Source organism: Pseudorasbora parva, chromosome 9 (genome assembly GCF_024679245.1).
Source record: "Pseudorasbora parva isolate DD20220531a chromosome 9, ASM2467924v1, whole genome shotgun sequence".
Classification (NCBI taxonomy): domain Eukaryota; kingdom Metazoa; phylum Chordata; class Actinopteri; order Cypriniformes; family Gobionidae; genus Pseudorasbora; species Pseudorasbora parva.
In genome coordinates, this window is record NC_090180.1 from 5,877,239 (window position 1) to 5,895,773 (window position 18,535).

The 18,535-nt window shown below is 36.8% G+C and overlaps 1 protein-coding gene across 12 annotated transcripts in view; it reads left to right on the forward strand.

Moving 5' to 3' along the window:
* The window catches only part of ctnnd2b (catenin (cadherin-associated protein), delta 2b), an 89,266-nt gene that overhangs the window by 1,627 nt on the left and 69,104 nt on the right, over nucleotides 1-18,535 (forward strand). For 10 of the 12 annotated variants that reach the window (XM_067453619.1, XM_067453622.1, XM_067453621.1 and 7 more), the window contains exon 2: nucleotides 11,669-11,802. In XM_067453619.1, the coding sequence (XP_067309720.1) occupies nucleotides 11,674-11,802 (129 nt within the window). In that variant the 5' untranslated portion in view covers nucleotides 11,669-11,673. Of the gene's footprint in view, nucleotides 1-11,668; nucleotides 11,803-17,343; nucleotides 17,519-18,535 lie in introns of those variants that run through there. The other 2 variants (XM_067453620.1, XM_067453628.1) reach the window with 2 other exon arrangements.

Below are 18,535 nucleotides of genomic sequence, written 5' to 3' on the forward strand. Positions count from 1 at the left end.
AAGGGTTTGATTTACTGATGCATTAATGCACAAAAGTACTTTTCTGCTGAAAAATATCAAGAGAGAGAGAGAGAGAGAGAGAGAGAGAGAGAGAGAGAGAGAGAGAGATTGATAGAGAGAGAATATTGATCGTTCAGGGAATCGGACATTCTCAGGTTGATCATAAATTATACATTGCATATGAATGGTTTTTGTGTGTGTGTGTGTGTGTGTGTGTGTGTGCAGAAAGGTTTCAGCAACCTGGCCCTGGTATTCAACATTTTAATGTCCTGATGCACTCAGGGAGCAACAGTGCATGACTGTGAAATATTGTATGCATACTTGACCTGCTTGCTGCATTTGATTTGAAGGAGCTGTGTATATGCATTTTATAACAGGGTCATGTACACTTGAAGACCTCACTGAGGTATCTCACAGGAGAAACAGATGAAACCAAGCAAATTAGTGCAATATACATTCGAAACACCCATAAACATTAATAATGTTAGCAGTAAATGTCAAACATTCAAATGTTCGATACAGGTAATCCGAGAAAGTTGTTATTATGATCTGACTTTGTCCATCAATGGCCTTGCAAGTTAGATAATCTGGCGTGAAGACATCAAAATGTGCAAAAGCAAAGTGCTGTTATTATTATTAATTATTAAAACGGTGTACTTTCAGCATTGAGTGCAGTGCTTATAATAGGCATTTTACCAACAGTTTCTTAATTCCTCTCGTCATTATCTCAAAACAATCACTTTTAGGTTTTTAGCATTTTTCTATTCTATTGTATCGTTGTTCACCTATATGTTTCATTTCTTATGCATATACTGTATGATCTAACAGGTTTACTGCAGTTTCTTTAGATGTATTTTGAAGTTGCAGTGACCTTTTCAGTTTTTATTCTTGCTTTATTATGCTACAAATGTTGTTATAAATGCAAACTTTTTAAAACCTTTTTTTATGGAAATAGTATTTATTAACCTTTTCTGTAAATGATATATTTTGTCACAGGGGAACAGAGGAAGACTACAGTATATCATGCTCATATAGCATTCAGTATTCTGCTCAGGACAGAAGAAAGTAATAGACCTATTGATAAATATCAGACTTGACTCCAGCTACTTGGAATGGCCTGACTCAGTCTCCTCTTCTGATAATGACCCAGAGATAAAGCTGTTGATGACACAGACGCTTGCCATTGTTGTCATCTGAGCTGACACTCACTCGCTGATGTAGTTATAAAGCTGTCATACAGGAGGATATGAGAGTGCAAAGTCTTACATTTCTTTTATATTTTCATGATTTTTCCTTAAGAAGATCTGCAGAATGGTGACTTGGTATTTGATGAATCTTTGATGACTTGTTTTGAGGCTTGAGTGTAACCTTAATTTGTAGCTGGATATTAGGGCTGCACAATATATCAGCCACTATAGCGGTATCGACCTATTTTTATATATATATATCTATATATTTTTAATCTTATCGTTATTGGCCCAATAAGAAAAGTTGGCTGATATAATAAAGGTGAGACACTTCAGATGCGCACAGTTCACCATTATGGCTTTAAAAAGCTTGAAATATGATTGCAATCACTTCAAAAAGGAAAATACAGTTCAGTGCAACATGTGCAATGCGAGTCTGTCTTATAGGCTACATACAATTATAATTGTATTTAGGACATGGCTTTTAATGGTGAGACTTTGGTTTTTGTAATCAGGCTCTCAAAAATTATAAAAAATGTTAGATTTAAATTTATTGGCAATATATGTTATCGGTTTTCAAATATAAAGAATATAATATCAGCCAAAATGTATATATCGGTGCTTACCTACTTATTATATTATAAAAGTTAAACTTAGTACATGAATATTATTAGCACTGCATGTCATTTTTGACTGTTAATATATATATATTCGGAAGGGCACTGTAAAATATGGCAGTCGATATTACAGGATATTAGGATTTAGCAGAAATGCTGGGAATCACACTGCGATCGTTTACAGTAGTTGATGAAATATATTTATCACACATCTATTTGAAAATCTTGATTTTGAAACCAAATTTTTTTTCCATTTCTTATATCACACAATTGCCATCTTGTGTCTTGGTTATTTATTGTAGTGAAAATGACCTCAGAGTACTTCAGTATTAAAGGAATATTAATAATGTACATTATAGCATTGTCCTATTGTTTTGTAATGGACTACTTTTTTCTCTAGTGGAAGCTTTAAGATAATATAATATAATTTCAACTCATTTCATTATTTCATGCCCACACATTTATTTTTATTCAGTTGTATTCATACTTTTGCAATTATGTATTGCAAATGACCATATGGTTATGACCATTTATTATATGACAATACAGTGTCCTTTAGATATGATTTTGAAATCAAATACTATTATTGGGGGCCTTATTTCCCAGCATTGCCTTGTACACTCAAGAGCTTGAGTGAGCGGTCTCTCTACCCATCTTCACTGAGCCAGTGTACCATAAAAACATCTTCTCATATGCAGAGAGGAGCTGCCTTGCTTACCCACTGCCAATGCTCCAGAAAAGACTTGATAGGAGGGCAGAGAAACATTCTTACCTGGCTGCCTGGATTATGCAGACCTGGAGTGAGGAGAGACAAGCTGTGCTCACTGAACATTTGCACTTGTGATTAAGGAATCCACTGACACATGAAATATGAAATATGAGAGACAGCAGGGACCAGGCTATCTATTTTTAGATTTGCAGACCAAAATAAATTCAAAAAGAAGGTTAGTGTTCTTTTTACAAATGCCCTTATTGTTTTGTTTAAAGGATGGTTTAAAGGTCCCAACCTAGTTTGTTTTTTTAACTGGAATCACTTGAGATGTATTTCTGAATGAGGAATGTGAGATTATTTATGCAATATCAATTGGTCTCTTTGGTTTATTTAAAGGAATTCAATTATTAAAGAATTAAAAGGGTTTTAAGGAAATAAAGAAAAAGACATAAGAACGGCAAAAGTTCCAGTTCTATTGCAGTTATGAAGTAAACTATTTGCAAATAATATATATATATATTTAAATATGCACACATTCACTCTTATTTTCATCTGACTAATATGTAAAAATGCCAAACGTTTCTTGTCACGTCAAGTTCAGTTATGATTTACATAAATAATGTTACGTTTTCAATTCAAAATGGGGACATTTCATAAAAAATGACAAGTAGTTTGTATCACTGGATATAACTGTTGACAGATATTAAATGTTTATCTACTTTCATCTTAAGGCGCTCTCTTTTGCTGATATAACTAAAGTGTGTGTTGGAATTTGCACAAACATTAAGCCCCGCCTTCTTTGATTTGATTGGCCATCTCACTTATTCTGACAGTGAAGAGCGCTGTTAGACTGCTGAAGCAGACCAACCTAAACAATTTTACATTTTACTTTTGTCATCCTAGCAACAAACAGGAGTACAGCAGAGCAGCATCAATAATATCAAATATTGGCCATTTCTAATTATTCAATGTCTTATGGTCCTGTTATAAGATAACATCATGACCTTGCTTGTGCAAACAGTGTTATATACACTTTATATATTTTTATTACTGTTTTTGGAATGACCATTTTGACCATTTAACTGGACAACTGACCGTTGTCATTGGCAACCGATTTCCTGCATAGATGTGTCACACTAGTTTCATGTCTCTTGCTGAGTCCTCTTAAAAAATCATTTAATTTAAACTTCAGTTCAATTATGCATTTATTTGTTAGGTAGACATGTCATAAGAAAGATAATGTAAATCCAACCATTCATTATGTACAGAACCCTTGGCAACTGGCCGTTGAATTATTGAAAAATAATAAGCAGAGTTTTTGCCTCTGGTGTGCGTTATTTTTCAATAATTCATGGACCGGAGCCAGTTTTTATGCGTATACCATGGCCACCACACCTCAAGACACTTTGTTTTAGAGAGAGAGCTTTTAATAGAGCTTCCAATTAGTTGGGAAAACATGGATATTGTTTGCCATCGTTAATGATTTTATGTTTTAGAATAAAAAGTGAAAATATCTTGAGCTTTTGTTACCATTTAACAAACACCCCTTCAGGATTTTCTGGGTTCATTTCATATTACTTTTAATCCCCAAATAATTTTTATTTGATCTTATGGAATCCACAATGCATAATTAAGATGTTGTAGTTTTTACAGACCTGTGATGAGGTCAGTTTTATCACTGGTCAAAATGAAAATACTTGTTTCAAAGGGTTTTCACTTTTCATTTTAACATCTCTACAAGTAAGATAATTGAAAAGTTTTGTATTAGTGAGAGTTTGTGGTCCTGCTATTGTTTCACCAGTAGGGGTCCTCTTAGCCATCATTCAGCGGCCAATTATAAAGAGTCCCAGCGTGTCGGAGAAAACAGTCTGACAAGAAATGCTGAGTGTGAGCTTAAATTAGCTTTACATGAACAAACAAACACAGCAAATGGGCTGACATGACCCAATGAACATTCGCAAGTTCAGATCTCGATTTTCTACATCCTTAAGGGACGTCACACTTCTTTTGTCTTGGAGTACTCAGTGGGTGTATTCAATTTCCACTGTTGCCCCTTGTACATAGATAACACTAGTAAACACTGCAGCGTTCAGCAATGTCAACTCTCTCCAGCAGCAAAGTCATTAATCCCATACTAGGTCAGGGCTCTTACTGAGCCAACCACTTCCACCCAGAGCTACACACACTACACTGGCAGCTATGTCCATGCCACGCTTGAAAAAACCAAGCCGTATAGCCTACTGATATCCCATGATGCATTTTCCAGGCGCACAGCAGAATTGTAAATATATGTCAGTTCCCTGACATGCCACAAATCATCAGTAGTTTCCTTCATGAAAGTTGAAGGTTGCAGACAGATTTGAAAAGTTAATCATACAGTGACTTGTAAACAAACATTTTTTTTATCAGCGTGTTAGAAAAGAGCTAAACCGAGAGCTTTTCCTGGTCTTTCCCAACTAGAGCCTGAAAAATCAGGATTCTCGTCAGTAAACGGACACCGAAAGGATAATTGTTTCAATTATAGTACTTAATGGGCTTATGCTTTAATTACCTTTAATATGCAGTTGTGTACTTCTATTTAATGAAAATAAAGAGGGGAAAAGGTGGCCATTGAAGAAAATGTAATGCGCTCAAACATCACCACCAGAGACTATAGAGGAGAAAAAGCCCTAATAAGCAGTGGGGCCTGTTTGATCACAGCAAGCCTCACATAATTACTCTTTATCATCGATGTCACGCTCAGCTGTCCTTTGAGAACATGATCCGAGGAGCATTTTAATTGCCTCACATTTGCACTGCTTCTCAATGTATCGTTGACATTTTGGGCAAGGAGACATATCTTGAAAAACTATACAATTCTCCACCAAGACTTTTGCTGATAGTTAACGAATAGCTGGAGAATGTGCTGTGCCTGAGGGAGGGCGTGACCGAGTGTTTGTAGTGGTCACTTTTATTTCATTTGAAATGACTTTGCGTATCACGCATGTATCATACACTTCTAGTCCACTGGAAATGTTTACAGCAAAGATACGGTTAATTTAATATACCGATTGCAATATAAAAGACACATTATCTCCAGTCCCATTTAGGTGCTTTGTGCAGGAGAGCATAACGTCATCTCCCAGTGAGCATGCCTCACAGGAAAAGAGATTAGTTTCCTTTAAGACCTTATTGAACATTTTAATCTTGCAGTGTGCTCAGAATCGTTTTGCTGTCTCATTCCCAACGTTGTCAGTCGTGTGTTGAGACAATAAATAAATATGTCCGCAGTAAGATTACAAAGGACTGGTTAATGTCCGTGTGATAAATGAAGCTGTAAAATATTTGTTTTTTTTGCATCCCCCGGCATAGGCTACGTTATATAACTAATATACTTTGTAATAATTAGAATTTCATTTTAATGATTTCACATAAATATTTATCTTCCAAATGCTACTTCTTAATGAACCGCCCTTGCTTTCTTTGTCTCATTAATTCCAGCAACTAATCAAGTTTTTTTATTTTTTACACAGAAAACGCTGCTGGGTGTGTAAAAGCGTGTGAATGTGGGTGTGACTGTAAACACTAGATGTGCCTTTTGTTTGTGCATTTTGATACTTTAGTATCCCGCGGGATCATATGAGTAATTGTGTACCTGGGATCACAACCGTGATGCCTGCCAATAGCAACATCCGCCGAATGCCGTTGTGTCCCGTGTGGGTGTAGGTAGATCCTTTCTTTCTGGAACATCTGGTGTTTCACTGGGTGAACAGATCTTGGGACTAAGTCTTCTGAATCTTGTGAAAAAACAAATTGGGGAACGTCCGAGGGGAGTAAACCGTTGTCAAAAGCATATGGCCAGAGTCTTAATGCGATGTAATGGGGATGAAAATGAAAAAGCAGGGCAGATGTCTCGAATGAGAATTTTAATGGGGAAAACAAGATTAACAGGTTGCAAGATTGCGCAGTGTAAAGCGTAAAACAAATGACATTACTTAAAATTTGATGTTTGGGCTGAGGTTTCTGCAGTATCTGGTTTCTGTTTTTGTAGATACCGTTGCTATGAGTTGTATATAATCCCAAAGGGACGGTGCAGCGATTCCATTGGGTGCAATCACGAGACTCTTACACTATTGTATATAATAATAATAATAATAATATATTTTATTTGTAAAGCCCTTTTCATAGTTAAATGAACCTACACTCTTAGAAGAAAAGGTTCTATCAGCGCTACGTATTTGGAACCCCTAAAAGTTTCTAAATAGAGCCCTTTGTAAGTGCCAAAAGGGTCCTTTATTGTCATTATAGAACCTTTGTAGGATGTAAAAATAAATAAATAAAAGCATTTAGAGTCAACTCCAAAGAACCCTTTATGCTAAAAAGGTTCTATAATGACAAGAAAGAACCCCTTTGGCACTTAAAAGGGGTTCTATATAGAACCTTTTTCTTAGTGTGCACATGCAGCATGCTGAAAGATGGATATTTTGTATCATTTTATGCTCATGCAGATCCAGTCAGAGTATTTTGCCATCCTTGAATCATCGGTGCGAAGCATCTTGAGGAGAATTAGTTGCCGTGTGCCGCATCACCGATGTGATCCACTGTAAGCCTCACGGTTGCCTTCTTGGTGAGAGACTGTCATAATGGATTGATATCTCTATGGAAACGGGAGCCTGTTAGCAGGCACAAGCATGATGTCATAGACAAATTAGGCATTCAGACATGTGTGGCTGAGCCCCAATAGAGAGCTCCTCCTTTGTTGCAGGGCTTTCAGCGATTCTTGGCTGACATTAATTATGAACATTTCACAAATTTGATCAATTTATATCAATTTCGCGTTTTCAATATCTGCAGCCATGCCAGCGGAAAGACTTAAAATGTCTAAATTCACCTCAGTGGTTTCAGACAAAAGTCACTGGGGAAGTACATTCAAGTAGGCTATGTTAATCCAAAAATGTAGCTTTTGTCACTTTAAATGAAAAAGTGCCACTAAGGAAATGAAATGGGATATAACCGCTTGTTGGCAACAATGGCTCTGGCTCTTCCACTGTTCAATTTGTTTAGTGTTTGACAATGAAATTGAGGTTGTGTTACGGGACTCTCCTGTATACGTCTCAAGCCTTATCTGACAGAGTCGGGGGCCGTTGTGAAAGGTGTTTTAGTAAAATTACAGTAAATATTCACTGAGCAGCGCAGGCCTGTTTCTAAGGTAACTGTGGCCTTGGAGTGATTGTAGCAATCATGTGACTTAATACAATTAGACTCTTTTACCTGTTTCTCAGTAATGCCTTTTCTTTTTCTTCCGTTTTCATTGAACACACAGCTACAGTTAGCTTCTGTATGGTCTATTCAGTATGTTAAGAAATCGGAGTACTCATTATATTTTACATGTTCATTTGGATTAATGCATCCTATAACTCCTCTGTATTAGCTCCCAGCCAGTTCTAGTGCTCGATTCAGATTGTGCAAGTCTTTACATGTTTTGTTATGAGAAATTCTCCACATATAATAACTTCACCAAATAAAATGTGAATTTTCAGTATTCCAAGTAAAAACACCACTTCAAAGAAAGTCAACAGTGTGCTTGATTTAAGTGGTATATGCCATTTATTCAAGATGAAGTTACATGAATATTGCATCATTATTTTGTATAATGGCAGCATAAAAAAATACTATTTTTCCTTTTAATCTTGAGGGCAAGTCAGTGGTAAAATGGTGTTTACTTGGAATGTTCAGAAATTATTCAGTCGTTATTAAATTAAGATATTTAATATTAAATGATTAAAAAGAGAGAATTTCTCATGTAAGGGCTTGCTGGACCAGAAATATATATTTGTATACACTATTGTTCAAACGTTTGGGGTTGGCAAGGGTGTTTTATGTTTTTGAAAGAAGTCTCTGTTCAAGTGCATTTATTTGATCAAAAAATATTGTGAAAAAAAGTTATATAGTGAAATATTACTATTTTTTAAAGATGGTTTACTCCTGTCTTTTAAATAAGAACCAATAAGACCATTTTTTGTTACATTTTTATTTTAACAAGCAAACAACAATTACTAGTTTTCTCATTTGTAATTATATCTGGATTTGGCTATAATGTAACTTTTTGACAGTTATGAAATGATAAACAATATTTAGCTTGAAAAGAATGGCATAGAGGGCAAAACTGACATGTAATATTCAGCCTATTATAAGTAATGCTAAAGGTGCAATGTGTAGTTTTTCGGAGGATATATAGACAGAAATTCAATATAATATACATACCTGTTTTCAGTGATGTATAAAGACCTTACACAATGAACCGTTATGTTTTTATTACCTTAGAATGAGCCATGTCTGTCTCCACACACTGCGGGTCCCCTTACAGTGAAATCGCCATTTTGCGCCGGCATGTTTCTACAGTGGCTCTAAACGGACAAACTTCTCTACGGAGTGCTGATTTTCCAGCTCGCTCTGTTAGTGATGAAGGAGTTTCTGTATTCGGACGGTAACTGTTTCTCGTGGGGTCACAAGGTATTGCCATCATCTAAGTTACAGAACATGGTCAGTTATTTTATTGCCGCCCGTCTCGCCACACATGTTAAAATCCCCGGCCGAGTTACCTAATGCTTTTGACAAACACCAAGGTCGTGTGGTGATGTAATAGCTGTCCGAATCCACATCTCTTGAGTTTTAAAGAATATATCACTTCAAAATTCACTGTCTATAATCATTTTTGACCACTGCAGAGCACCGTACGGTTATTTGGATGCATTTCTAGACTTGTATTTCTTTAAAATGCTGGCAAGTATTTACAAGAGCAATATATTTAATCACCAAACAAATTAAAATAAAAGCACTTAAACATTTGGATTGGTCTGTTATTTTATAGCAGCATTTATTATAATACCAAGCATATGACATTTTATTTACAGCATATAATCATGTTATGGACCACGTGAGTGGCGCGTTCCCGATCACAAAACTCTCCCGTCCACCGTGAATAAATCACAATCCGAATACACGAGTTTTAGGTATTATCCTAGAATTTTATCACTGAGATGGCCTGCACAAGTGCACATTTATGTTGTCGGATTTGTGTGAAACAGGCGAAGGGCGCATAACATGCGTCACGACCAAACGTTAGCGATTGGTTATGGCAGATCCAGAGTGGCTCAGGGCAGATCCAATAGTTTTAAACCTCAACAGAGTTCCCTTCACAGAAATAAACCCTTGGCAATGGAGAGTGGCCAGACACTATGTACAAATGAAATGTACAAGAGTCTGGTAAGACCAGGCTAGAGCAGTGGGTGATTGCAATGTGCAACTTCACCGCTAGATGCCATTCAAATTTACACACTGTACCTTTAATAATTTACAACTGTATAAATAACATCACAGATCAAATATTTGTGTGGTATAAAAATATAAGATAAAAATATAAGATATATAAAATATATATAATCTTTTTTTGGAGATGCTGTCAACACAGCAGCGCTGATTTATTTCTGACATCAGGATAATATTAATCAGATGCAGATGGATAACTACGATTATTGTCAAAAAAGTGTAATCCATCTTAACCTGCATGCACCAACAGATGGGACTTGCATTAGTTGATGTTTTGGTCTGTTCTGCATGATCTCACTGGACCTAGAAATTAAAAAGTATCTGTCAAGTCATCCAATCGAATGTATAAATCTCCAAAATCTCTAACGATTGACACATTTCTACAAGTTAATCGTGTACCGGTATATCGCCCACCCCTACTTTTCCCATTTCGCATTGTACCTCACCAGTGACTAGCATTTGTTTTCACAGATCTTAGGCTTTGTATGTTCTTGTATGTTTGTATGTTCTCTCTTCCACACAAAGCAGATGCGGTCACAGTTGTGCCTGATGTGGTTGTGTAAAAAGGCTCTGTACGCTGGTGAGCCGACATTTTCTCCCTGTTCCTGCTGTGTGTAGTAGACTGTTCTCTGGGGGAGCTTTAAATTTGGGGGGTTGATTTTGAGAGGGGAGGCAATTGGCAAGGAGTAAGCTGAGGATGAAGAGAGTGATCTGAGAGAGCCAGAGTATTATCGTGGGATTTCATTACTTGAAATCCAAGGTTTTTAAAAACCCACTAATTCACTTGGCGATGCATTTCCCTTTGAAACAGAAATTTTGATGTCCCTGTTTTTTTAAATAGCTATTAGTTACATCACCATTGCAGCACTAGCTGGTTGCAGGTTGTATTAGTGTTAGGGCTTACTCATTCTAGAGAGTATCTGTTTGCAGGATGGGTCCAATATTTCTGGTCGTTCAGTACCGGCAATTATTTATTTCCCGGTATTTTTTGTGTGTGAAAGAAATCGATACCTTTATTTAGCTAGGACTCATTCAATTGATCAAAAGTGACAGTAAAGACATACAGATTTATATATATATATATATATATATATATATATATATATATATATATATATATATATATATATATATATATATATATATATATATATATATATATATTATAAATGCTGTTCTTTTTGAAGTTTCTTTTCATCATAGAAAATATAGTTTCCACAAATATATCAGTTAAAAATAACTATTTTCAGCATTGATAATAACAAGAAATGTTTTTGAGCACCAAAACAGTATATTAGAATGATTTCTGAAGAATCATGTGAATGACAAACTGATACAAATTATGCTTTACCATCACAGGAATACATTTTAAAGTATATTAATAGAAAGCAGTTCTATTATGGAGTACATTAATGCATATATGACATCAAAGGCAGCTAACACACATGGACTAAATGCCACAAAACCTAATGTTTTTGAGTATATTCTGAAGCTTATGTATACAAATCAAAGCACGTCAGCGACAAGCTGAGAAATTGTGTTTGGAATCGCAAACCTCACAAGATGAGGAGACAAAAGTAGGTCAAAGAAGAGAGCGAGGCAGAAAGAAACAGAGACTGTTAATTAAATATGTCTAACAATTATTACATCACGACAAACAATCAAAATGTAGATAAAGCGCTTTGATTAATATTATGACAGATGAAAAGTGCTGAACCACAAATTTTAATGTAATTTTGACTGACAATCTGTCTTCATGAAGGATCTGTTTAAAATGATTGCTGTAGCACACTGAAGCGGAGTTCATCTTGAATAAATCTTGATGCTCTTGCTTTTGTTCACAGAAGTAATGCCAGTACCAGACCAGCCCTCTGACACAGAAAACTCCAGCATGTTGAGCCCGGTACTGAACGCCTCCAATGGAGATGGATCGGAGACAGAGACCACGTCTGCCATCTTGGCCTCTGTTAAAGAACAGGTGAGGACTTTGTGTCATACCACTGTGTTCTCCATTCTTACAGATTGTCTCTAATAGGTTGTTTCCCCCCACACTCATAGACTGAAACGTTCATTTTCCAACAGTTTAATTAGAAACTCTGAATCTTTATATACCGTAAAAACAGTAATTACACAGTACCATACCAGTCCTCAGATGAACTGCATATGCCATCTGGGTTAAAGAGCTGCAAGGTTTGATGGGGTTTGTGTGAGTCATTTCCATCACCTCGTGCTACCGGTTTCATTTAGCGCCTTGTGTCTAAATTCACAGATACAAATGGTTTTTGATGGTCACCACACTGCAAATGTGCCGGTACGCCTCAGTGTCACATGGTTTTGCGAACGAGTGGGAGTAGTGGATGTAGGTTTTGGGGCTGTGTGGTGTAAGAAATGTGAAATATTTGACATGGCATGTTGCAATCAGGTCTCCATGCTATGCTAGGTGCCACGCCGCAGCCTATCTAGAATAAAATTGGTCACCTGCTTGTCAGCAGATGGACAGCTTCCCAGACGTTGGCATAACTTTATGATAAACTGGCTTGATTATTCTGTCAGGAATAATGACATGTGATTGTAATTGCTTATGCCCTCCTGTCATAAAAAATATCTGTCGTTAATGAAAGGCGGTATAGTATTATTGCACGTCAGAATTTAGTGTGCAATAATGTATAGTATTTCTCACTTTCACTTTGCATATATACTGTATATATGTGTGTGTATGTCTTGGCTGGAGGCCATTTTTGAGTCAAGAATATGTCTAGATAAAAACGGATTGTGACAAGCCCTTCGGTTCCTGCTAGCGTTTAGCTCACATTCATGCTTTTAACTATGGGACAGAAAAAGCGACATGCTCTCAGGGTTGGAAATCTACACGGGAGTGTTAAAGTAGGACACAGCCATAGGCTTCTGTGGGCCAGTCTAATAGCTCTCCTATCAGAGCGAGAAAAACTGTCTGCCATCGTTTTTTGATGCTTTTCACTAGAGGGTACTGGTGGACAGGGTCCATGTCGTGTGCAGTGTTTCTCTCCGAGAGGAAATTAAAAACGTTTTAACCGAATGACTGCATGGGACATATAGAAGAGCTTGAGTTACACTATACTGTTCAATAGTTTGTGTCTGTGTTTTTTGCCTTTTCTTTTGTTTTACTGTTTTGTTTTGTTTTGTTGCAAGAAAACAGGCTTTTATTTGATCAAAAATGCATTAATATTGTGAAATAGTATTACAATTTAAAATGTCTGTTTTGTATTTTAATATATTTTAAAATGTAATTTATTTCTGTGACAGCAAAGCTGAATTACTCCAGTCACATGATTCTTCAGAAATTATTACATTTTTTGGATTGTTTGATGAATATAAACAGAACAGCTTTTTTTAATGGAAATCTTTCATAACATTATATATGTCTTACTATCTCTTTTAAAGAAAGAAATTGCACTGATCCCAAACATTTGAACCATGATTTGCTACTCTCTACAGAGGGATAGTATTTTAGCTCCTGCTGTTAGAAACTGCAGTTATCTACCATTTGACTTTAAAAGCATAATTTTCAATCAACGGTGAATGAAGAATGAGGTCTCTGTTGGTCAAAAATGGTTGTTTCCCAACTTTGGGGTGTTTTCAAAAGGGGATAGTTGATAGACTTATATAATAATTGATGCTCTTCAAAATACACAAATATATATGAGTACAAATTTTCCATAGGTTTATGCAGGCAAAAAACAAAACAATAACAACAATAACAACAACAAGAAAACCTGCATAGTTTTACTGTTTTACTTAAGTCCTAAAAGCATACAGCATTTGCTTTATTGCTCATGATCTCGACATAAGCTGTTTTTAAGTGATCTAGACAGAAGAAAACGTTCTGATCACGAGAAAGCAAGAAAGAAAAAAAAACCTCTCAGGAAATGTCTTGGATTGAATAGTCTGCAGAGACCTATATTTGGGAGCAATGGCCCTTCAAAATGAGTTCCTTTTGCTTATTCTGATCAAATGCATTTATTTTGCATATATTTAGACATTGATATTGCTAATCAGTCGTAGGCTGTATGAACAGGCAGGGCATTCAGTTTATATTTTGTATATATTTTATTGGACAAAACCATACATTTTGGTCTATTTTTGTCCAAAAGAGAATAATACATGTTGTAAAAGTGTTTTGTCGACATTTATTATAGTCATGTTTAAGTATCTCTGATTCTTGATACTATTATCAAGTGCAGCATGACACTGAATATAAATGTTTATCATTCTGACACTGCTTGTCTACTCGCTCATATTATATAAATCACCATCATTTTGTGTCCTCCACTAGATGGCAATCTCACATTTTGGAGGCATTTAGTAAAAGGAGTTTAGACAGAGGACATGAGGCAAAATTCACGGAATAAACTGAACTGTTGATCTAAAACCAATGCAGATTATAAAGACAAAGGACGCTCTGTAGCACTGAAGACCTGTCTCCCCTCTGCTATGCATAAAAACAATGTACCAAAATGTCTGGCAAAATGTCCAGGTCTCTTGTATGTGTGCTTTGTGCGCAGTTTTCAAGGTTGCACGTGCAAGCAGAACACAGTCTCTCCTGTGTACGACTCTCTTTCATTAAAATTCTCCTGTATCACTTGTGCTAAACAGAATCACATGCACTGGTCAGTCAGCAAAGGAGAGCATGTTTAACAGCTTGGACTTATATGTAAGTCTTTATGGTAAGAATTGGAGGAAGCGCTGTATCGGCACTATTAGGCCGCTGAGTGTGATTTCTTCCAAAATTAACACATTCTCTTAATTTTTCCCTTTGAGTGTCACTTTCTCAGACTACTTTGATATAGTGATTATATTAGTCATATTTATTTATAAATTGCAGACATTTTACATTTAATTAATTTTCAGAAGAGCTGTTGTTAAGCTCAGCTCTCTTTACTCTTTTAATTTGGTGTTAATTAAAGAAATTTATCTTACTGTTGTTAAATTGACACATTAACTAATAAAAAAGCCACAGGCATATCAAGATTTATTATGAGCATGGCAATGGGGAAAGTGTCTTTGTGGAAAGTGTCAGCGTTTGTGAGGGGTGGTAAAGCTGAGGCAGAATATTTCTTCCCATTTAATTCTAACTCTGCATTTTTGGTCTTTTATTGTAGGGAAAGTATGTTAATCAGCTCATTATATCTCCATCCGATAAGAGTGATTACTTTAGCCGGAAGTGAAGACATTTAGAATTACCTCAGTCACATAATTAATGTCACATATTCAATAAAAAAAATGGTTAATTACTTGTAATATTCATAAATGTGTTGAGTTTGTTTTGAGAAATTATCAATAAAAAGATTAAGGGCGGTTTCACACCTATAGATAGTCTGTTTTGTTCCGAAACTGGGACTTCATTTGTTACAATGTTGCATTTTCTTCTTTGGTCTTGGTTCGCTTTCACAAGGCAACCATTCAAAGTACCAAAAATCTGTTCACGCCAGTCATCCGAGTGCAACTGTCCTCTGTCATCCATTAAGATGATTGTAAACTTCGCCCCATGAGCTTATTGTGGCTTATTTGTAACTGTCGAGACACTCATTTTGTTGCGGATTGTAGCCGTCATTCCCACTGTTAAATTATATACTACATTCGTATTAATACTGCAGCAAATTTAAACATGCTCTGGATCTCCCAGCGCTGTCTAGAGGTTAACTGTGTCAAGACACACACAAACACTATGCAAATGTTATAATGCAGCTTCATCAGGACCGAATTCTTGCAAAAAAAAAAGTACAATTGCACAACATTTTAAGATGAAGATGTTTTTGTGCTCATTCACAGACAATAGCATTTGGTTCATTGGTCCGTTTTCTCACCTTTCACACGTGAAGCGAACCATCCCAGAGTTTATTTGCAATCGGTCGAGACAAATACTGGTCTTTTGTTGGGGTAAGTTGTAACAGGTAGACAAAAATGAAAAAAAAAACGAAGGGTTCTCCAGGTGATATGCCTCAACAACAGTTTTATTTTAAATGAATGGCTGCAACAATGAAATATGTGTGAGTACGGGGAGTGTATGTGCATATTGTGTTTGTGCATGCACATGTGTGTGTTTGTTTGTGCGTGTCTGTATGTGCACATTCATATGCGTGTGTGTGTGTGTGTGTGTGTGTGTGTGTGTGTGTGTGAATGTGTAAGAGCTAATTAACATAAACAAAGGCATTTTATAGAATTATTAAAATCACAAATATTTTCTTAGATGTATAAAATTAGCAGGAGGTTGACATATTATTCTAGAAACTACACTTTGACCTGATATAACTCACTCAACATTATCTACAATGGTAGAAGTACTAAACAAAATATTATCTTTTTTATTTTATTTAAATTTCTTACCTCCGAATTAGATTTTCTGCTGTAGCTTCAAGAGAGATAGCAACACAGACTGGAAAACCTCAATGTGGGATCGTAAAGGAAGCCAGAGGAAACTGAAACTATCAAATGAATCCTTTCTTATCCATGATTTGTGGATTTCTCTCCCCGTGCTACAACTATACCCGGTCTCCCCTAATTTGCAACCAGGAATATGTGTGCTTTCTCTTTACATTTTACAGACCAAACTAGTTCATTTGAGTCAATCCTGTCTGTTTAACGACACTGTATGGTGCTCAGTCGGTGTGGTTCTGGACTCATTAAACTCCGTGAAATTATAGAAATTGGGTTAAATCCTTAAAGGAACTCATGAAGCGAACCCCAAGTGACATTTTGCAATCAAATGGACCAATGAAGAAACTTAAATGTCAGTCTTTGTCCACAGGGCTCAATTAGGCATTTAGGCCAGAAGACCACATTCAGCTCTTGAAGCGGTCAAATCAATTTCTCTGTTTATTTCTAACCAACTAGGTTTAATGGCATTTTCTGGAGTTAATATGTAAGATAATGGGAATACATTCCTTTTTCTCATTCATCAATGTTCATTCTTGCTCATGCAGTTTTTACCTGATGAAAAAAGTAGGAGCAGAAACACCAACAACAATACTTAATTTGAATGCTAAAGAATAACCATTTTTGGTCCAGGTGACATGTCTGCCATCCTTCTCGGCTCGCTGAGTGCTTTTCTGTCTGTGCAGAGTGCTATATTTAACCAACTTTTGTGACAACTGGAAAGTGGAGGCTACTCACTGCTCAGGGAGTCTGTCCATTGCAGGCTACTGAGGCAGAACAGCCTGTTAGGATCCCTAGAGGAAGCACAAAGCTTAGCATTGCTCAGTGGAACTGTGCTTTTTTGCAGCCTGGACCCGCAAAAACACCTCTTTCTCTCTGGCCTTCTATACTTTCAATAAGACCCCGCTTCTCCCCCCTTCTCCTCTTCAGAGTGGAGCACAGATGGCGTCAGAAAGAGGGGAAGAGTTTAGGAGGAGGCGGAAGAGTGACTGGAGGGCAGTGGTATTTGGCTGGCTGGCTGGTGGGAGGGACCCTTTGTGATGCAATGTTGCATAAATAATGCCAAAGGGGCTCTAAATTCACTGTTGCCATGACGACCTTTGTGCCTGACTGCACTCCACTTTTTGCTTTCCCGCTGGAAGGCAGTCACTACCACTCTAGTAGTTTCTCTAATGACTTTACTCTCTTGATAAGCAGAGATGAACACAGTCTAGTGGGATAGTGATGCGCTAACACTGCTCGTTCTCAGCGCGGACGGCCTGTGGAGTATGGTACATGTGCCGGTAAGAGCGCCGTTATCTTATTTGTGAAGGCAACAGGTGTTTTTAATGTGGGTAGATGGAAAGCTGGAGCAGTTTTGTTGTTGTTGATTTTTAGAGTCTAATCAATTGTTGTTCTCTGTTTTTGGCTCTATCATGAACTTGTTGATGTGAAATAAGAAAGGTCAGAGATTATGCTTGTTAGAGTTGAAATGAGCATGCTTTTTCAGTGGAAGAGCGATCACTAAGCAGCTTGGCTGTTTGATCCAAGTGCACTGAGATGCATCTGCCATAAAGTCATTCATTGAGATCCTAAACGTGCATGTATGATGATTGTTGAGAAGTGTTTGATGCTGTGGTTAGCGCCTCTTTAGTCAGATAGAGCTCTCTTTAACACTCTGAATGGGTATTTTTGTATAGCCTTCATCTGGGTTTGTGCCCAAAATAGCAGGTGATGCGTTCTGGAGCCCTCTAAGCGTTAACTGCTCTAGGGAGAGAGTCTTTGACCTTGTGGCTGAGTGAACTCATTTCAGCCTTGTCACAAAAGAAGTGGGAACGTTGCATTGACTGTCGTAGCCCCGGGCTTAGGCACATAGTGCAGTGTTTTCTGACTGGATTTTCACAGTGATTACTTTAAAGAGGAGCTCTGGGATTTCATCGCTGATTTAGCATCGACAAGTTTGTCATTAAATGTTAAGCAGTGTGTATCTAATTAAAAGTGGAGAGGTGATGTATAGTGCTGGAATGGTCCAGTGACTATCAAAGGTCAGAATACTGCTTTTGGATGTCTGGAGAAACTGTGTAGCTTGGTGGAAGGGACAATAATAAGATTTTTGGATTAAAGTATCCTAAAACCACTAGAACAATGTTATATGTTTTGTTGACTTGTGCACTTACATTATCGCAAATGTTACCAAGAATATTTAAATCCTGAGAAATAAGCCATTTTAACCAGGACACGGAACGTGCATCTGTCAATGACATCTTACGGGCGGCAGTGGCTCAGTGGTTCATGTAGGTTGTCTACAAACCGGAAGGTTG